At 48.8% G+C, this 16,321-nt stretch overlaps 6 protein-coding genes across 6 annotated transcripts; 2 read left to right on the top strand and 4 right to left on the bottom strand.

Moving 5' to 3' along the window:
• Positions 1 to 1,036: 1,036 nt before the first annotated feature.
• Positions 1,037 to 3,943, top strand: KY384_005003 (uncharacterized protein; the record flags this gene model as incomplete). Its single annotated transcript, XM_044813505.1, has 1 exon — positions 1,037 to 3,943. One exon carries the CDS (start codon positions 1,037 to 1,039, stop codon positions 3,941 to 3,943), a length of 2,907 nt encoding a protein of 968 aa, XP_044669783.1.
• A 218-nt stretch (positions 3,944 to 4,161) lies between these two features.
• On the bottom strand, positions 4,162 to 4,903 carry KY384_005002 (uncharacterized protein; the record flags this gene model as incomplete). The annotated part of the gene is made up of 3 exons (XM_044813504.1): positions 4,162 to 4,364; positions 4,465 to 4,576; positions 4,655 to 4,903. 3 exons carry the CDS (start codon positions 4,901 to 4,903, stop codon positions 4,162 to 4,164), a joined length of 564 nt encoding a protein of 187 aa, XP_044669782.1.
• A 1,446-nt stretch (positions 4,904 to 6,349) lies between these two features.
• On the top strand, positions 6,350 to 8,538 carry KY384_005001 (uncharacterized protein; the record flags this gene model as incomplete). Its single annotated transcript, XM_044813503.1, has 4 exons — positions 6,350 to 6,481; positions 6,558 to 6,604; positions 6,815 to 7,418; positions 7,786 to 8,538. 4 exons carry the CDS (start codon positions 6,350 to 6,352, stop codon positions 8,536 to 8,538), a joined length of 1,536 nt encoding a protein of 511 aa, XP_044669781.1.
• A 587-nt stretch (positions 8,539 to 9,125) lies between these two features.
• On the bottom strand, positions 9,126 to 10,148 carry KY384_005000 (uncharacterized protein; the record flags this gene model as incomplete). Its single annotated transcript, XM_044813502.1, has 2 exons — positions 9,126 to 9,584; positions 9,681 to 10,148. The coding sequence occupies 2 exons, from the start codon at positions 10,146 to 10,148 to the stop codon at positions 9,126 to 9,128; spliced, it is 927 nt and encodes a 308-aa protein (XP_044669780.1).
• Positions 10,149 to 11,217: 1,069 nt separating this feature from the next.
• KY384_004999 (uncharacterized protein) lies at positions 11,218 to 12,052 on the bottom strand (the record flags this gene model as incomplete). The annotated part of the gene is made up of 2 exons (XM_044813501.1): positions 11,218 to 11,817; positions 11,861 to 12,052. 2 exons carry the CDS (start codon positions 12,050 to 12,052, stop codon positions 11,218 to 11,220), a joined length of 792 nt encoding a protein of 263 aa, XP_044669779.1.
• Positions 12,053 to 14,788: 2,736 nt separating this feature from the next.
• KY384_004998 (uncharacterized protein) lies at positions 14,789 to 15,235 on the bottom strand (the record flags this gene model as incomplete). The annotated part of the gene is made up of 1 exon (XM_044813500.1): positions 14,789 to 15,235. The coding sequence occupies one exon, from the start codon at positions 15,233 to 15,235 to the stop codon at positions 14,789 to 14,791; it is 447 nt and encodes a 148-aa protein (XP_044669778.1).
• Positions 15,236 to 16,321: the final 1,086 nt, after the last annotated feature.

Here is a 16,321-nt window from a genome sequence, read left to right as displayed (position 1 = left end):
GGTCGTTCTTATGGCTGCAACTTCCGTCTCAGGATAGCAAAGACCAGATAGCCCTGGGATTGCAGAGGTATGGTTTCACCCATGTCATTTTGCCAGCTTGAAAGTATCAGTCCATGATCCCATTTAAAAGAAAGGAGAGCAGCTTCATATATCCACAGTCTCCATCATTTGTGAAGCCTAGTCAGATCAATTCCGCCATCTGTGCGCCAAAAGGGGACTAGCTTAGGACTAGTACTAGCGGCCGATCTATAGATCTAGATTGCCGAACTCAATCCTTCATCCTTACTGCTATCATATGCGAAGCTTGCATGATCTTTCCGTGTTGTATATACCGCGTGAGCAAAGACTAGTCACGTATCGCATTAGTGTGCAGAGAATAGTGTAACCTGAGAGTAGCTATGTGCCGAGCAAAGCATTTGAATGATTAGTCCCAACCTCACTCCACAAGGCTTTGAAGCTCTACTAAGGTCAAGCTCGTTCGATATCTTCGACAAAGACGAGAGATAGCTTCACTGGCCTGTTCTCATTCGAAGTTCAGTCAATCAAATACTTTAGTAAGTCTACCCAGACCAACATCCACGCTTTTGATGGGGAAGCAGGTCTGGTGTGCTGCTTACCTCACGTACCCTGACCTTGCGTAGTACTCTTCAAAAAGGTACTCCTAGAATGTAACAATACCATAGTCAATCTTATCTTACACAACATACTTCCGATTTCTCAGTGAAAAACATATGTCGCACTTTTGACTTGGTCTGCCTAAATCCAAAGTTGTATTGAACCCCTTTCAATGTGATTTCGCCCTGACGAATGATATTTCTTGGCTTTTTGATCATCAGACTGTACATTCGAAAGCTTCAGCTCCCCCAACTTCGGGACTTGCGCGTACTATTAGGTAAATTTGTCGAGTATGTTTAAAAACAGCTTGCTGGCGACTCTGTCACCGAAGATCACCGTGAGATTTACTCAAAGAGTTTTCAAACCGAACAATTACCCCTACTCGCTAAGGGCTCGCTGCTACGTTACGACACCGCCAAAGATGACGGTAATCCAAGCTGAATCTTTGAACAAGCAAAAGCTTTCTGACGCCCTCAACGAGATTCCAGCCGTGCTTGATGAACATACCGAGTCATCAATTGGTCGTGATGATACCGTCAAAAGCAACAGTGTCACGCCTTTCTTTCGAATACAGCGAGCAAAACTTTTGCACGTTTTGAAGGGCGTAGTCGTGGCCACGAAGACATCTGAAGATAACGTGCGGCCCGTTGAACTTTGGATCTCTTCTTATGGCATTCCTGGTCTGGAAACACTTTCTGAAGGCGTCAGACCCGGTGCCCTATCATTTCACGGGTGGCTAGATGGAATGAAAACCGCAATAATCGACAGTGAAGATCAACGTCAGCTGATGTTGCTGACTCTCGGTGTCACATTCTTGCGAGAGAAGAGCCGGAATACTCTCAGCCCCCCAATGACTTCTTCGGATCTCGCAATCGTCTGGCGCCTGATTCATGCCTCGCTCACTTCTTTGCTGGTAAGGCAACCTTTCAGCAACGCCTATCGTAGTGCACAGGGACTACTGGCCGTGCCACTCTGTAGCTTAATGAATGATGGGAATATTGAAGAGCTCTTTCGACTGCACGTATGGTTACCCGATGGGCAACGCGGAAATCCTGATCTCGCAATCCACTCCCATCAGCCTTCTGCTCAAAGCTGGGTCTTGGCCGGACAAGCAACCGATGTTTCTTATCACGTTGAGTCCACTCAAGATTCTGAGAGTGCTACTCATGCGGAGTATACGCTCGCTTGGAGCGACGGCAAGAACCCTGAAAAAATCTACCGTACCACTCAAACCTACTCTGTCGCGAAAGAGACCTCGCGATTGATGATTGCCAAGCCATCAAATACTGTAATACACGCCCGGGATGTGACCTATAGTATTCCTGCAGCGGCGTACCACGTAAGCGAAGTTGAACCTGATGCTCTACATGCCACGCTCTTTTATTTCGATTCTAGTCGCGGTTTCAAAAAAGATGCTGGCGTCTTGGGGCCAATCGGCGCCGAAAGCTTCACTCAGCTTCGAGATCCTGGAGGTTCAACGCCAGGGCTACTGGCAAATAAGGTTGATATATTACGGTCGTGGGAGGATCACATGAGCGAAGGGCATAGACATGCTCGACGTGCCGAGCTAGAGCAGGCTTTGCGATCTCTAAACAGCGCTCTCAACTTGATAGATATCACTCCGGGATTTCCGAACGCTACTCGGTACAGGCACCTTGTCTACGGAGAGCTTGCACATATCAACAGAGGTTTTGGCAGGTACGAGCAAGCCAAGGATATCCTAGAGAGGGCACTCTCTGAAATGGGACCGAGTGTACAGCGTGTCGAATTCAGTGGCGAGCTAGGTGTCGTGTATCGGCACATGGACCGCTTGGCAGACGCAAAGCGTGCATTTCAGACACAGTACAATGTTGCGAAGCAGCTCCACCACGAACAAGCAATGTGCCGGGCGATCGGCAATCTGGGTATGGTCAATTATCAGCTTTCCCAACAAACCCACGATGCCATGGTGCTTCAATTGGCCACAGATCAATTAAATGAGCGTGTTCGCATTGCACGCCAAATAAAAGACAAGCTCGCACTAGCAGCAATGGACCCGACTACGTTGGCCCAACAAAGAACATATGCCAGGACTCGGGAGGTCATAGGGCTTTCACGCTTATCACTGTGCTATGCTGCTCAAGGCAACAGGCACGACGCAATCAATGCAGCCCGTGACTCTCTCAATGTAGCTCAAAGGTTGGACGATTCGACAGTGATAGCTATGTCACGCTTCTTCTTCGGGCGAGCTTTATTGCAAGACGGACGTGAGACAGAGGCCATAGAACAATTCAATTTCCCTGGAGGCTGCACACCAGCTGTAGCGTTATGTAGAGAGCCATCGGAGGAGCATCGCCAGTATCTATTGGAACTAGTCAGAGCTGGTGTAGACTTGGAGGTCGCTGATGCTACGGGCAATACCTGTTTAGACTACGCCGTGTTCAACAACGATGCAGCGACTGTACAGATCGTCATTGATAATCTTCGCCGAACTCTTGGCAGGGCCAAAGAAGATCAGATCGCACAGCGAATGATGAATTCAAGGCTCCGCAAAGGCTATCGAGAGCTTTTCCAGGAAAAACTTCGTCCCACCCTCCTCAGCAATGCCAAGGCAACTGATACCTTAGCAAAACTGAGACGTGTATATGCCGACGCCCTGAGTGCAAGTGGTTATCAGGAAGACTTATTCGACACACTTCGAGTCTTATCCTACTCAGCTCTCTGCGCTTTTGGCAGACTGCCCAGGTCAAGCGACGCTTTAGCTCACCCGATTCGGCCCAGACTGAGCGACGCCTCCACGGGGTCTGACTTCGTGATCTTTTTATCATACACAAGAATAAATCCTGGGCCTTTGACACCAGATGATGAAAACAACACACTGTATCACCGAATGCTCAATGCAATAGAGCAGTTTCTAGATACGCATCCCAATGTTGACAAGAGAAGTTTGAGCATCTGGATTGTATGTCTTCTCAACATATGTTGGTTGTATATCACTGACTTTTTCGTGAAGGATCACGCTTGTGTCGACCAAGACGATCCCATGCGCGGCGTATCAGCCTTGCCCATGATCATCGCACAATGCGATGCCGTCATCAGCTTAACAAATGATCGATACTACACTCGCGCATGGTGCTGTCTCGAAGCTATGATGGTACAAAATTTGAGGAAATCCTACGGACTGCATCTTTGGTATGAACATACGCAAGAGAAAGACGGTGAGCTTTCAAGCTTGCGAGAAGGTCCACTAGATCTACAGCTCTCTTCTATTAACGCGAAAGATTTGAGCTTTGAGTCAGACCGACCGAAGCTTTTGTTTCTGGAGAGGCAGATGGGACTGTTATGTTAAGCATGTCAAAAAAAACTCGAGACTGGACTTCTGCAAAGAGCGAATGCTTTTCTTCAAACAATTTCCGCATTTCCTCTATCGGTCAGCGGCATTGGCACATCAAAAGCCAATACTCAAACGATAAAGCACATCTTGACAAAACCAAATTAGAGGAAATTTTAGCCGCTCAGTCCGGAAGCTTAATGCTCATCCTTCAACACACCACCAATGCAGTACACCTATACCTGCGGTGTATCTTTCGTATGTGCCCACGCATTCGGTGCAACGGGTCCATGCTCCCTCTTCCCATCTGCCACAGCTTTCTCGTGTTCCTCAACTAGGTTGTGGATGGCCAAGCTGTCAAGGAAACTCTTCATCTGGAAGATCTTGCCCTCTTTGTTGAAGCGGACCAGGTCGACGGTTTCATAGACAAGATGACGGCCTGGATGGAAATACTCAGCGGCGAGTCACGGGCAGAGAAATTTGGGCGGCTTAGAGTGGTTGAGCGCAGAGGGAAGGGGCAGTGGAAAGGGAGCTCGCACCTTCTTTGGACTCGCATTCATAGTGGACCTCTACTGCCGCCCACTGGAGAACATCTTTGTCAGTATACCGGTGCAACATGAGCTGAAGCACAGCCGTCGGACTTAAAGCCTGCTATTCGACTCAAGAGCAAGGGATGTACTAGCGAGGACGACACTTGAGCGGGCTGTATTTGCAAAGCATTTCACCTACCGGACTCTCACCCCCTCCGATGACCCTGTTCACCTCAAGTCGCAGAGTCTCTTGCTTCACGGCGGCATTGATTCGAACGTATATCTTGTTATGGAATTCCTCCAGGGACTTGAACTTGCCGCTGATGTTGAAGTCGTTCCCTGTGACGGTGATGTCGATGTGATCGGCGAGGTAACTATGGAACTCCTCAGTATTGATACGGTGGAAGAATATCTCTTCGATCTCGTGGGCGGTTGGATAGGGTGCCATTCTGGATAGTGGAGCAGTCGGATGCAGAGCGAGGGACAGAAGATTTGGGTACTGAATGGGACGGTGGAAGTGGTAGAGCGACGCTATATAACATAGCTACCCATGACGCAGCTACTTCAGCCACGTAGCTCACCCCGCTTCTGGAACCCGTTTGTGAAATAGCCTTCTTCGTTGATATGCAACTAATGAGATCCGACTAATGCTAGTAGCTTTCACCGAGGATCTCCGACGTTCTAGCGCCAGTCACTGGACCTCTGACAAGTCTGGGCGGCGTCAGAGGTCAAGCTAGACGATGCAAAGTCATCGCTACACCTGTCATATGCAATGCGGAGAGCCGTGGCGTAAAGCTTGCATAAAGCTTGGGGGAACGTGTCAACGAATGAGAGTCACCTTCCCTCCCAGATGCCGGACTCGTGGGCGCCTCCTACGTGACCTCAGATATGTGGGCCTATCATTAGATGTATTTCACTGAAACCAGCTCCGTTCCCCACGTGAATATGCAAATCACTTTGGCATTTGTCATCGACAAGCATTCTAGTCGCTGGTGAGATTTTCGCATCTCTCCTCAATGGAGCATTGAAACCACTAGGTGTGTCTAAACCTTAGAAAGCCTGCTAAGTCGCCTATACTGAACATCGACCCTCAAAGATATGTGGAACTAAGGCCTTCATATTCTTCTTCTATCTGAGACGTTCACATATAAATTTAAGATCTAGGTGCTTCCTAGGTCTATACGTGAAATCTCCAGGGGACCTATTGACACCGAGAATCAATTGAAAGTATGTATGTCATCTGGTGTCGTTCTCATTGACGGCATGGGTTGCTTTGCCAATGAGAACATCTGTCTTACTTTCTGCAAAAGCGACTCTTGACTTTAAGGGTTTTTTGTGAGCAGAACTGTCAAAGAGTATGCATCAACGTCGGTCTCCATGATTCGCATGGATGTATGAGCCCTTGCACGCACCACTCTTGATTTCCGTTACTGTGGCAGTGCTTATTCACTTGTCCTGTGGGGGCCATGGACTTGAGTAACGTTTTAGCCTCGCATTCCGCGCTTCCAGCAAGCAGGGTGGTAACAACAATACGCGAGTCTCTCTCTATCAAGTGGTCAAGATCTCATCTATTCAGAGTGGTTTAATTCCTGCCCGGAAGGAACCGCGAGAAGGCTGGGCTTGAGGTAGCCGCCCAGCTATCACACCATGATCAAGACCCCTCTTCCCCTTTCGGGAATAGCCATATCAAGAGCTGCATTAGCCTCGTTAATTGGAAGGATTTACCCGTCTCAACCTATCATAGATGTGGAGGCTCACATTTAGTATGTTTCGAATATGATAACGATCTACCCTGTTTGGGGGCCACATGTGGGGATATCTTTACGACATGTGAGTGACCGTTGTATTCTGGGATTCGCAAGACACAAATTTTAGTCTTGTTTTGTACATCACAATGGCCGATAATACATTCTTTTCGGGAGCCTCCAATATTCAGACGGGGATATTCAACTCAGGTCCAGCGCAATCATTTAATCAGCCATCAATCCCCAAGCCAGAGTCCATAGTGCCGCCTCTTACAACATCAGTAAATCTTGGGGCGCTCTCTACTCCTCTGTCATCTCTAAGCGATTGCGAGAACAATCTGTACTACATTGACAAAGCCTACGCGAATCGCGGTTGCAAATTTGATGCCTGCTGCCCCTCCGGTGTGAGCTACACTGTCGATTTTGCCTGGCTCTCCAGCTTTTACAGTCCGGGAGTATGTCCTTTAAAGTACAAAACCTGTTCGCCATATATAGGGCTGTCTGTATCATCTGACGAGACCATTGCATTCTGTTGTCCAACGTAAGCTGTATATCCTGAACAGTCAAGGCCAATTTCTAAATGAGTTACGGTTGATCTAATATAAGATATGCAGTGATCTCAACTGCCCTCCAACTACGACCGAGGAAAGGGATACAGCCCCTTTCGCATGCTACGCGACGCTTGATGCGACCGATATTGTCACTTATATAGAAAGCGATGTCGCAATGCAAGATCCTGCTTCGGACGGTTCTGTCCAAACTAAAATTGCGCTGCCAATTCAAATCCGGTATAAATCGGCGGAATTGACAGGTTCGGGGAGCGGAGCGTCGATTATACTGCCAACAGCAACTTTCATATCACATCTTCCGCCACCGACTACATCACCCGTTCCACAAACAACTTCCAAAGGCGGTTTCGACAAGGCAGCCAAAATTGGCCTTGCTGTGGGATTAGCTGTTGGAGTACCCTCTTTAGCATTGGTCCTTTTTCTCCTATGGCGCTTTAGGAAAAGAGTCAAGAAACCGCAATCTGTCGACGCTGAGCCAGAGCAAGTCATACAGACGCAAGTGCCCAACAGCAGGAAATCACGTGTGAACGATACGCAGCCAGAAGTGGACCAGACAGAGAAAGTCAACGAGAAGACGCACGTGAATGATACGCAGCCACAGGTAGACCAAGAAGTGAAGACAGAGAAAAAAACCTGGAGGCACCGACTTGTATGCCTTTAGTATTGTCGATAATTCCATGAAGCATTGTTGAATGCGGGGTCAACTCCCTCACAGAGACCGAATTGAATATGAGTGAGTAGAGACGCTTGTGTATGGCTGTGTTAACATTGCGCACAGTCTATAGAGTCAGAGAGGTCAGTAAATAATTTGCCATCATGTTTGTAAGATTTGCTAAAGAATAAGTCCATCCTCAAACAAAAAACAGTTTTTTTCAAGTGTGCGCGCTAGCGCATTCTTAGCTCCGCTAAACCCGAGCGCCATGCACATCGCTGGTGGAATTTCCTTCCAGCACCCTGATACGATTTGATATCCATTGACTGGTGTACGAGATAGATTCTCAATGTGAAGCAATCAGCGATTCTATCATCGTGAAGCGAGTGAAGTATCGGGCTACGCTGATCGCAACAAAATATGGCTGCCTGGCGCATGTCTCAGCCCTCAGGCCATCGCATCTAGCGACAATCCCCAACGCACAGCCTTCACTCAAACATCCTCCACATCCCCATCTTCATCTACTAGTGGTCCTGTTCCAGCTTCCAGCACTTCAAGTGCCAGACTTGAAATGATGCAGCCGTCATTCAATCCCATCTGCCTGATAATCTCATTCTGCTTGGCGGCGCTAGCCTCACCTGCGCTCCGACATCCAAACAACAACAACAACAAAACTCCCCAAATCCCCTTTTCACTTCCCGTAGCCCCCACCTGGGAAACCCACGGCTCCTCCCTCAGCCTCTCACTAACCGCCTACACCGCGCCCCTATCCACCTACTCCGACGTCATCGACTTCCTCGTCGCCCTCGACGACGAGGTCTACCGACGTCGTTCCGCCCCCCAACAAGCCCCCGACGATGAGCTAGACGGCCACTTCCAATTCGCCACGCCGGAAGGCATCGAGCTGGAATTGAGCGAGGTTTCTGGCGCTCCGGTACCGCTGGATCTTGGCATGGTGGAGCAGCTGATGTGGTTGCTTTTTGAGTGGGCGTTTGAGGAGGAGAGGAGTAACATTTTGCCGTCTGTGGGGGAGATGAAGGTGAGGTGGGTGAAGTTTGAGGAGCCCGTTGCTGTGGGGAGTGTGGGGATGTCCGGGAATCTTACGGGGGCTGTTTAGGGGGTGAGGTGTTTGCTTTGGTGGGGACTTTACGGGGGGTAAGTCTGTGTTCAAGTTGCTGTTCCGACTGATGAATGCCGACTGATGAATGCAATGGATCAGACGGCAATGTTGGGATTGAAGACACCTCATTTGGACGTTGTGGGGGTAGGTGAGTCAGTCGAGGTGGAAAATCTACGTGTCTTGCAATGCTAGGCCTATTCTTTAATCCCAGACATGTGGTGCAGAGTGCTTTTATGCCGTCATTTTTTTCTTCAAGCGAGGATCTGTCTTTATCACACTTGGAAATAGCTTTCAGGATCATGACAACGTGCGTTTTACTTTTGTCCACCCTAGAACCCACTGTTCTACAAGGTGTTTTGTCCACAGAGATATCAGGGCCGCCTTTCCCGCATGACAACACTTCTTCGCTACTACTACACCTCTCAATAAGCCTACTCCTACCCGGGAACCCCATTCAATTATATCGCATCCGCCACGAACGCACTGTCTGCCAACTAAGTTGTTGAGATCGGCCTATGCACCTCAAATCAGCCTCCCTATATTCCACAAAGAAGCGACACGCCAGTCTGTTTAGGCAGGACCGCTTACCCATCCAAAACATGCACAACCCCATTCCTCACAAAAACATCCGGCACAACAACCCTCGCCCCGCCAACCCTCAATTCCGGGAACTCCCCCACACCGCTCAACACCACGCTCTCCCCCCCAAGCGTCTTCACACCCCTCCCATCAAAGCTATCCCCATAATACACGCCCCCAACCACCGCATACTCCCCCAGCAGATCCAGAACCGAGCGCGACAAACACTGCGGCTTGTTTAAAAACCCCTTGACCGCGGCAGCGAAGGCCTCGTTAGTGAGAGCAAAGATCGTGACGTCTTTCGTTTCTTCAAGAGCGTCGAGGAGGCCGAACGCAGAGGCGTTGAGAATGGAATAGTTCGGTGCGACGGGGAGGGCGGTGTCGGAGAAGGTGGCGGCGATGGAGAAGGTGACGTTGATGGGGTTGGAGATTTTGTGGACGAGGCCGCCTTGGAACGCGAGATTCTGTGCCCCGGGCAGGTCAGTTGAAGATCTTTGGGGAAAGGAATGCGATATAGGAGGTCAGATCAGATAGGACTGGAAGGGAATTGCGCTGCTTACGGCGCCGGTGTCAAGAACGTTTGCGCTCACGCCTCCGCCAGCGAGGAAATTGCTTTTGTCATTGAGCTTCACGAGACGAGCAACGGCGGCGCCGAGGGAGAGGTTGGCGTAGGTGGAGTTGGTGAGTTTGGATTCGTAGTATACGGGCTTGGGGGTGAAGTCGTCGGTGGAGTGAACGCCTTCTACGACGATCTGCTGTAGCACGGCGCGGACGAATGCTTTGTCTGTGAACGGAGGGACATCGAGGTCTCTGGCAGGGAAGGTGTCGTCTGGGGCAGCGAAGATTGTGACGTCTTTGACGGTTTTGTACAGGGATATGAGCTCGCTGTCGCGGTTGATGAGGGTTCTGATGATTGTGAGATCGCTTTGATCTTCGATTAAGGCAAGTGCGTTGGGGTATGATGCTGGAGCGGCGTAGGTGAAGGGAAGAAGAAAGCAGGAAAGCAGAACCGAAAGCTTTAATGTCATTTTGACAGATAGTTTGTAGTATCCTAGGGATTATAGAGAGGAAGAGAACGAATTAGGTTGAAGACCTCAGAAATGAGTACTAGCTCTCAAAACTTGTCAAAGTGGAAGGACGGCAAGATATATGAATGTTTGCTTTCACCCTAGCAACTAAGCCTGATTGCACCTGTATGACAAACAAAACGTATGTGAGGACAAGTCGGCCTGTCAAGGGCGTAAAGTTTCCCATTCACTTACAAAAGCCCATCTGAAAGCCTTTCCAACGAATAGTTCATTCGTGAACATCGCTTTCGGCTTCTTTCGTACGAAGCTTTGGATATTTACTTGTCATAGTCCGAGCAATGCCGATGCAAAGGTCTAAACATGCATGCTGGAACCATAAAGATTGCAGCACTGTGATCTCATCAAGTAAGTTCTGTCTCTATCCAAGAGACTCTATTCAAGATCGATTCCGACATCGGCTTGGCCAAGTGGAAACCCAATGTATTCTTGCAATGCTGATTCAGCAAGCACGATGGGCAGGGACTGAAAGAGCTAGATCCTGCGAAGCTTTAAATATGGTTTCATGTCCACTTCAAGTCTGTACTAGGAATGGTAGAGATTCAAGTCCGGAGAAAGTTAAGGGGTAGTCGTGGGCTGAAAGATCTTCCTGATGCACGACTTGCATGCTTGTCATCAAAGCGCGCCAATTGTAGCTGAGTACCCCGCAACAACCCCAATTGGTACTTACAGAGCAACTTTAGCATCGCGAGGAGATACTCAACCTCAAATCCACAAGGCCTTTGTTGTAGATTGGCTCTTCAGTAGCGAACACCGGCCAGATCTTCAGCTTTGTGCTTCCTACTTCCACGAACGCTCATGATACAATAACCTTGAACCGAGATTGCACGACGGCTATTGAAAAGAGCAGAGTAATCTCAGCTTCCGGGCTGAAATAGAGTCTTCAGCACGTGTTACACAATTGCACAAGCTCAATATCACAAGTATATGAGTGCTTAGACTATTCTCAAGAATCAGTCTCAGGTTCAGCGTCGCCATCCCTCTTTTTTGTGACCTTGAGGCCTCGTGCCCTCTAGGTACACGGTCCGTCCCCAACAGTCTTGAAATGGTTCTTTAAGTCCTCCATCGCCTGCTCCTCTGTTGTATCCCATTCTGGCTTGTCCTTCCCCATATTTTTAGCCATGCTGTACTTACATTGTTTATTCAAGTCCTGCGCAATGTCCAACATAGCCTTTTTCCCTCCTTCATCTCCCTCAAGAAATTTGGACTTGTCCAGGTTGTAAGCAAATTTACATGTACCTGGTTTTCCGCTGAACATCGCATTCACATGAGGTCCCTTCACCGGATCATAGTCCCAACGCACTGCCCAATAGAGGCGTGTCCCAGATTGGAAAGTCTGTTTGTTTTCCGCGGTGCCTATAGTAAGTTTCTTCGCCAGGGTGTAATGACCCTCAAGACCTGTGACGAAAGAGTTGGGTTTGTCCTTGGGGAACTTATTCGTAATGATACCCTCGGCCGAGTCCATTGCCGAGCTGATGAAGCTCTTGCCTTGCTTATCGGCACCAAAGTTGCTGAGAGCGTCTTTGAGGGGGTTAATGGTGGATAAGACTTCCTCTGCCCGTTTCACGAGACGGTCGCCTAGAAAGTTGGAAAAGAGGGATCGTTTGACCTTCTTTCCACCTGGGCAAGCTTTGGGGGAGATTCGACCTCGTCACCATCACCGCTTTCATCTGCTTTATCACCTTCATCTCCGCCGTCACCTTTATCTCCACTGTCACCATTTCTTCCTGTGTCGCCTTCATCTCCTCCTCCAGAGCCACCTCCGTTTCCGTTTGACCCTCCTCCGCCTTCACAATCTTGGCAACCAAAATTACCACCTCCTCCACCCCCAACATTTCCCCCTCCATTTCCAGTGGGTGGTGGCCCGCTCTGTGTGCAGAATGGCCAGATGCAGTTTGGTGCCGTCCCTGGCGGGCCCCAAAATAGACCACCTGGGCCTACAACAATCGGTCCCACGAACGTCTGAACTGCGTTATCTGCACCTTGTGACTTTGTTACGGTTGCGGTAATAGTTTTCGTGTCTTTCTGGTCCTTCAAGGAAGTGAAAGTAGCACGTGTGTACGTCAGCACTCCGCCTTGGTAGGGAAATGTGGTTACAGTCGGAGCATTGGCGTCAGCGTTAAAAGCATCAGAAGCGGTGGATACGGCAGCTCCAGCTGTGACCTGTGCGGGTAGGTCGCTTGTGCTTGCCTTGCCGCTAGGTCCATCATCTCCGACCGCACTTTGAGTTTGGAGGGTAGGCTTCGCTGTCGGACAAGACTCAGCGGTGGGTTTAGTCGTGTAAGAGCCGCAACCCAGTGATGTTTTGTCTTGGTAGACCGAGGGAACGAGAGGAGCGGCTATCCCACCGCAGTTGCAGTAGTCGAACGGGCAAGCTTGACCATCGCCTGCAATCACATAGGCGCAACCTGGCTCACCCCAACAGCCCGGGATATTCGCTACGCTTGTAGTAGGACATTCTGAAGCAAATGATGGAGAAAGAAGGGAACACAGGAGAAAGAGCTTAGAAATGAGTCTGTGGGACATTGTGATCTAATATGTTCAAAAAATCGAGCAGATCAAAGTTCTTGCGGGTTAGACATCAGGATAGTAACGACATCTCATGAAAGTTCTCGCGTGAGTAATGCGAGAAGAAAGATATTCGTCAGCTCTCTTGACCTTATATGCAAACAATCTATGGTGCACAACATCATGGAGGTGCAAACCTTCTTGGCAAGCAAAGGCACGAAATGAAAGGGGTTGGCACGTAATGCTTCAGCCTCATCACAACAGGAGCTCATAAAGCAGCAAGTGAGCCGGTAACACAAACGCCAGCCCAACATGATATCCTCTGGATTTCCTACAGGAATCTTACATTATTTTTTCCGAACGCTGGAGTCGAGGTGGCATCGGTGCCGCTGAAGATGAAATATGAGATGCAGGACCTTTGATCTACACAGGATGCATGCGGAGTGTACAGATCGAAAGAATTGACAAATTGTCGGATGTAAGAGTGTGGCAGATGCTTGGCAGATGCTTGGCAGATGCTTGGCAGCGGTCTTGAGCTAAATTTAGGGTTCCGGAAATGCCATACTTAGTCCCCGGGGCTAGTGCTTCATTGATCTAAGGTATACTCACACCAGATATCAGACCTTCTACGGCATGCCAGGACGCAAAAGTAAGTATCCCGGCAGTTATAGAAGATCTATTGACAAAGGCTGAGCTATGTGCTTCAACGGCGTGCATCCCAGATACGATAATTCGAAGGCAAGTGACGTGCACATTATCGGCCCAGCGTGCATTGCATCTGCAGCTGAACGAGGCGCACATCACTGCCTACCTCAAACTCGTATTCTCAGTATATCATGAAACATCAACAAGATTCTCGTCTGTGTGTTGGGGAACGAATTCTCACAACATATGCACGCACCTGACCCTGAATGCGCGAAGCCTCCATGAAATTTGCAAGATCCAACATGACAGGACGACATTATGTATGCTGAATGAATACTCTTTCAAGTGCCAGATGGATCACCGACTTTTCAGGCATCTCTACAGTAAAAGTGGATCCCCGCCTTGTCTCAAAAGCAAGACGAGTTTTGAGATTGGAACCAGCCTCTCGCTGCTTTGACAAAGTATTCCTCCCCAATCGTGCACTAATTTACGATGGTCAGGGCCCTATATTATAATAGACGAACCATGAGCTTCGTTGCACTTTCAGCGTCGTCAAGATCCCCATTACTCTTTCACCCGACCCAACGTTCCCACTCTCACAAAATCAAAAGCCCCTCACAAAACCCCAATGTCTCGCCTTCTCGTACTTATCGCAGCGATCCTCCCCCTTTTCCTATTCCTTTTCCCAACAATGGCTTCTCAAGACTTCGCAGCTCCGCGCCTTCCTCGAGGCGGCGCCCTCTTCAACTTGGAATCGCGCGCTCTATCGTCCCGCGCAGACGACGATCTCGGCAACGACTGTGGAGGTGATGCGGACTGCACAACCACAGAGTGGGGCTGCCAGTGCGGCTTTACCGACGGCTCTTGGATAACGGACGAGCCTTCTCAAGACGCTTGTAAGAAGGCAGGGGGTAAGAAAGTCATTTTGCTTTCGCTTTCCTCTTCTTGTCTATGCTGCCGTTTATATTTTGTTCCGTTTCTTATAGCCACCGAAGAATCACTCGCTTCTGTGATAAGATAAGACCCCGCAGCTTTCTTCCCTTCTGTCTCAAACACGTGTACCACCTACTAACAGAGTGACTGACGTTGTAATTTAGAGGATTGCATTCATGATTTAAATGGCTGTTGCAGCGGTACCTGCGCAGAGGACAAAGGAAGTGGTAGCTTGAAATGTCTGTGATTATGAAATGAAAGAGCGCCGAGCCGCAATGTCGCGGGTTATGATCATGTCGTCCAATTCCATTCAACGAGCATTGAAGGAGAGAGAGAACAATTATATGCTTAAGGCTTCAAGTCGAGCGAATGTTCAGCTTGATATACGCATGTATCGAGGGAATTTTGTAGTTGTACACGCGCTCCATGTCCTATATCCAATCCCAAAGCTCGTAGTTAGTGCCCTGTTCATAACCAACAGCCGTTCATTGCTCTTGCTACAGAGCTGTAGAGACCTCAGTCATAACCACCGCTTCCACGACAGGTTCCAAATACCCATCCCCCAGCGCCCCCCTCCCCTCATCCCTAACATAAAACAACAAACCCACCTCCTCTCGCTCTTGCTCAAACCACTCCTTTAACCCTTGAGTGAGAACACAAACATCACCCCACGTCATCTCATTCAAAATCGGTCCACCCGCAATGCCAAAGACTGCTTTCTTCCCTTGCTCAGCCTCGGCGTCTGGTGTGGTCCATGTAAAGACGCCTTCGAGGGTGGTCGATTGTGGGTGTTTAGAGGCTTCATGATTCGCGCCGCTAAGGAGGCTTGCGATTAGGGATCTCGATAGATGTTTTCTCTCATCGAGGATTATGTCTAGTGTTAGGGTTGAGCCGGGGATAGTGTAGATGATGTTTTTGCGCTCGGGCGCTGTGGTGGTGGACATGCTTGTTGAGGAGTTGGGCTTCAGAAGATTGAGGCACGCGGGAATGGTGAATAGTGCGGTCAAGGCGAGCAAGTTAAGGTGAAGAGGGTGCATTGGAGGTGACAGAAAGGGTTTTGTTTTTGTAGATCTGCGCCGCACACACGAAACATTTGTAGTGAATGCAGGTGAGACAAGGCGCTTAAATGTGGCGAATTTGGACGAAACACTCTGAAAAGAGAACATATATCAATTAAGTTGACACAATTTGCTTACTAAATCCCTGAAGTCTATACGATATATGTCGCTGTATTCAGAAAGATCGCTCCTCTGAGCGAACACATCTCCTGGTACTTAATAACGTAGACCGTTACTGAGAGGATGCTAACGTTTGTCTACATAGTATAAATGGCTGCGATAGGCAGCTTAAATAAGAAGTCTTCGTTCGCGTCGACGCTATATCTTTGTTCGTTGTTTTAATGTGGTTCTACTCTATAATTGAGCATAATATATAAAATACTTTAGTCCTCGTATTTACTTCTATTCGTTCTTGCATATAGAGTAGTATAATATATTGACCGCGGAATAGTCTACTTTGGCCGGGTCTCACCTCTTGTCGCTATTTGAGAGCCAATCATGAGCCTGCAGGCTACCGTTACTTCCCAAGGGAGGACACATAGTTCATAAGTCGTTGTATTTGCAGCTTTACAAACCCTACGGCTGCATCGCAACCCGAGCGGAAAAAGAAGGCAGAAGCAGGAAGAGCGCGAAGAGAGACATTAAGTCTCATACGTTCGGTCTTAGTTCTTTCTTGTGAGTATCAAAGCACTTGTTGTGGACAATGGTAACGTGTCTCCTATCACTCGCTATCTAGCGAATGTCGCGGAAATGAACAATTACGGCATATCCCTTGAGACAAGTTGCGCTGATATCAGATGCATTAGAAAGAGGAGAAACTAATATCTCATTCCTCCGATAGCGAATGTGTCCCTGCGTTCATCATAAACTTCCAAAACCCATCATTGCCCTTCCTCGAGCCGTTTCCTCACTTCCACCAATCTTCCCTTCGGCTCTCTACCCCGCGTTCAGCCCCAGCTTTCGATCAAGACC

This window comes from Bacidia gigantensis, assembly GCF_019456465.1.
Source record: "Bacidia gigantensis strain McMullin 20006 chromosome Unknown contig_244, whole genome shotgun sequence".
Classification (NCBI taxonomy): Eukaryota; Fungi; Ascomycota; class Lecanoromycetes; order Lecanorales; family Ramalinaceae; genus Bacidia; species Bacidia gigantensis.
This window is presented reverse-complemented; position numbering and strand designations above follow the sequence as displayed.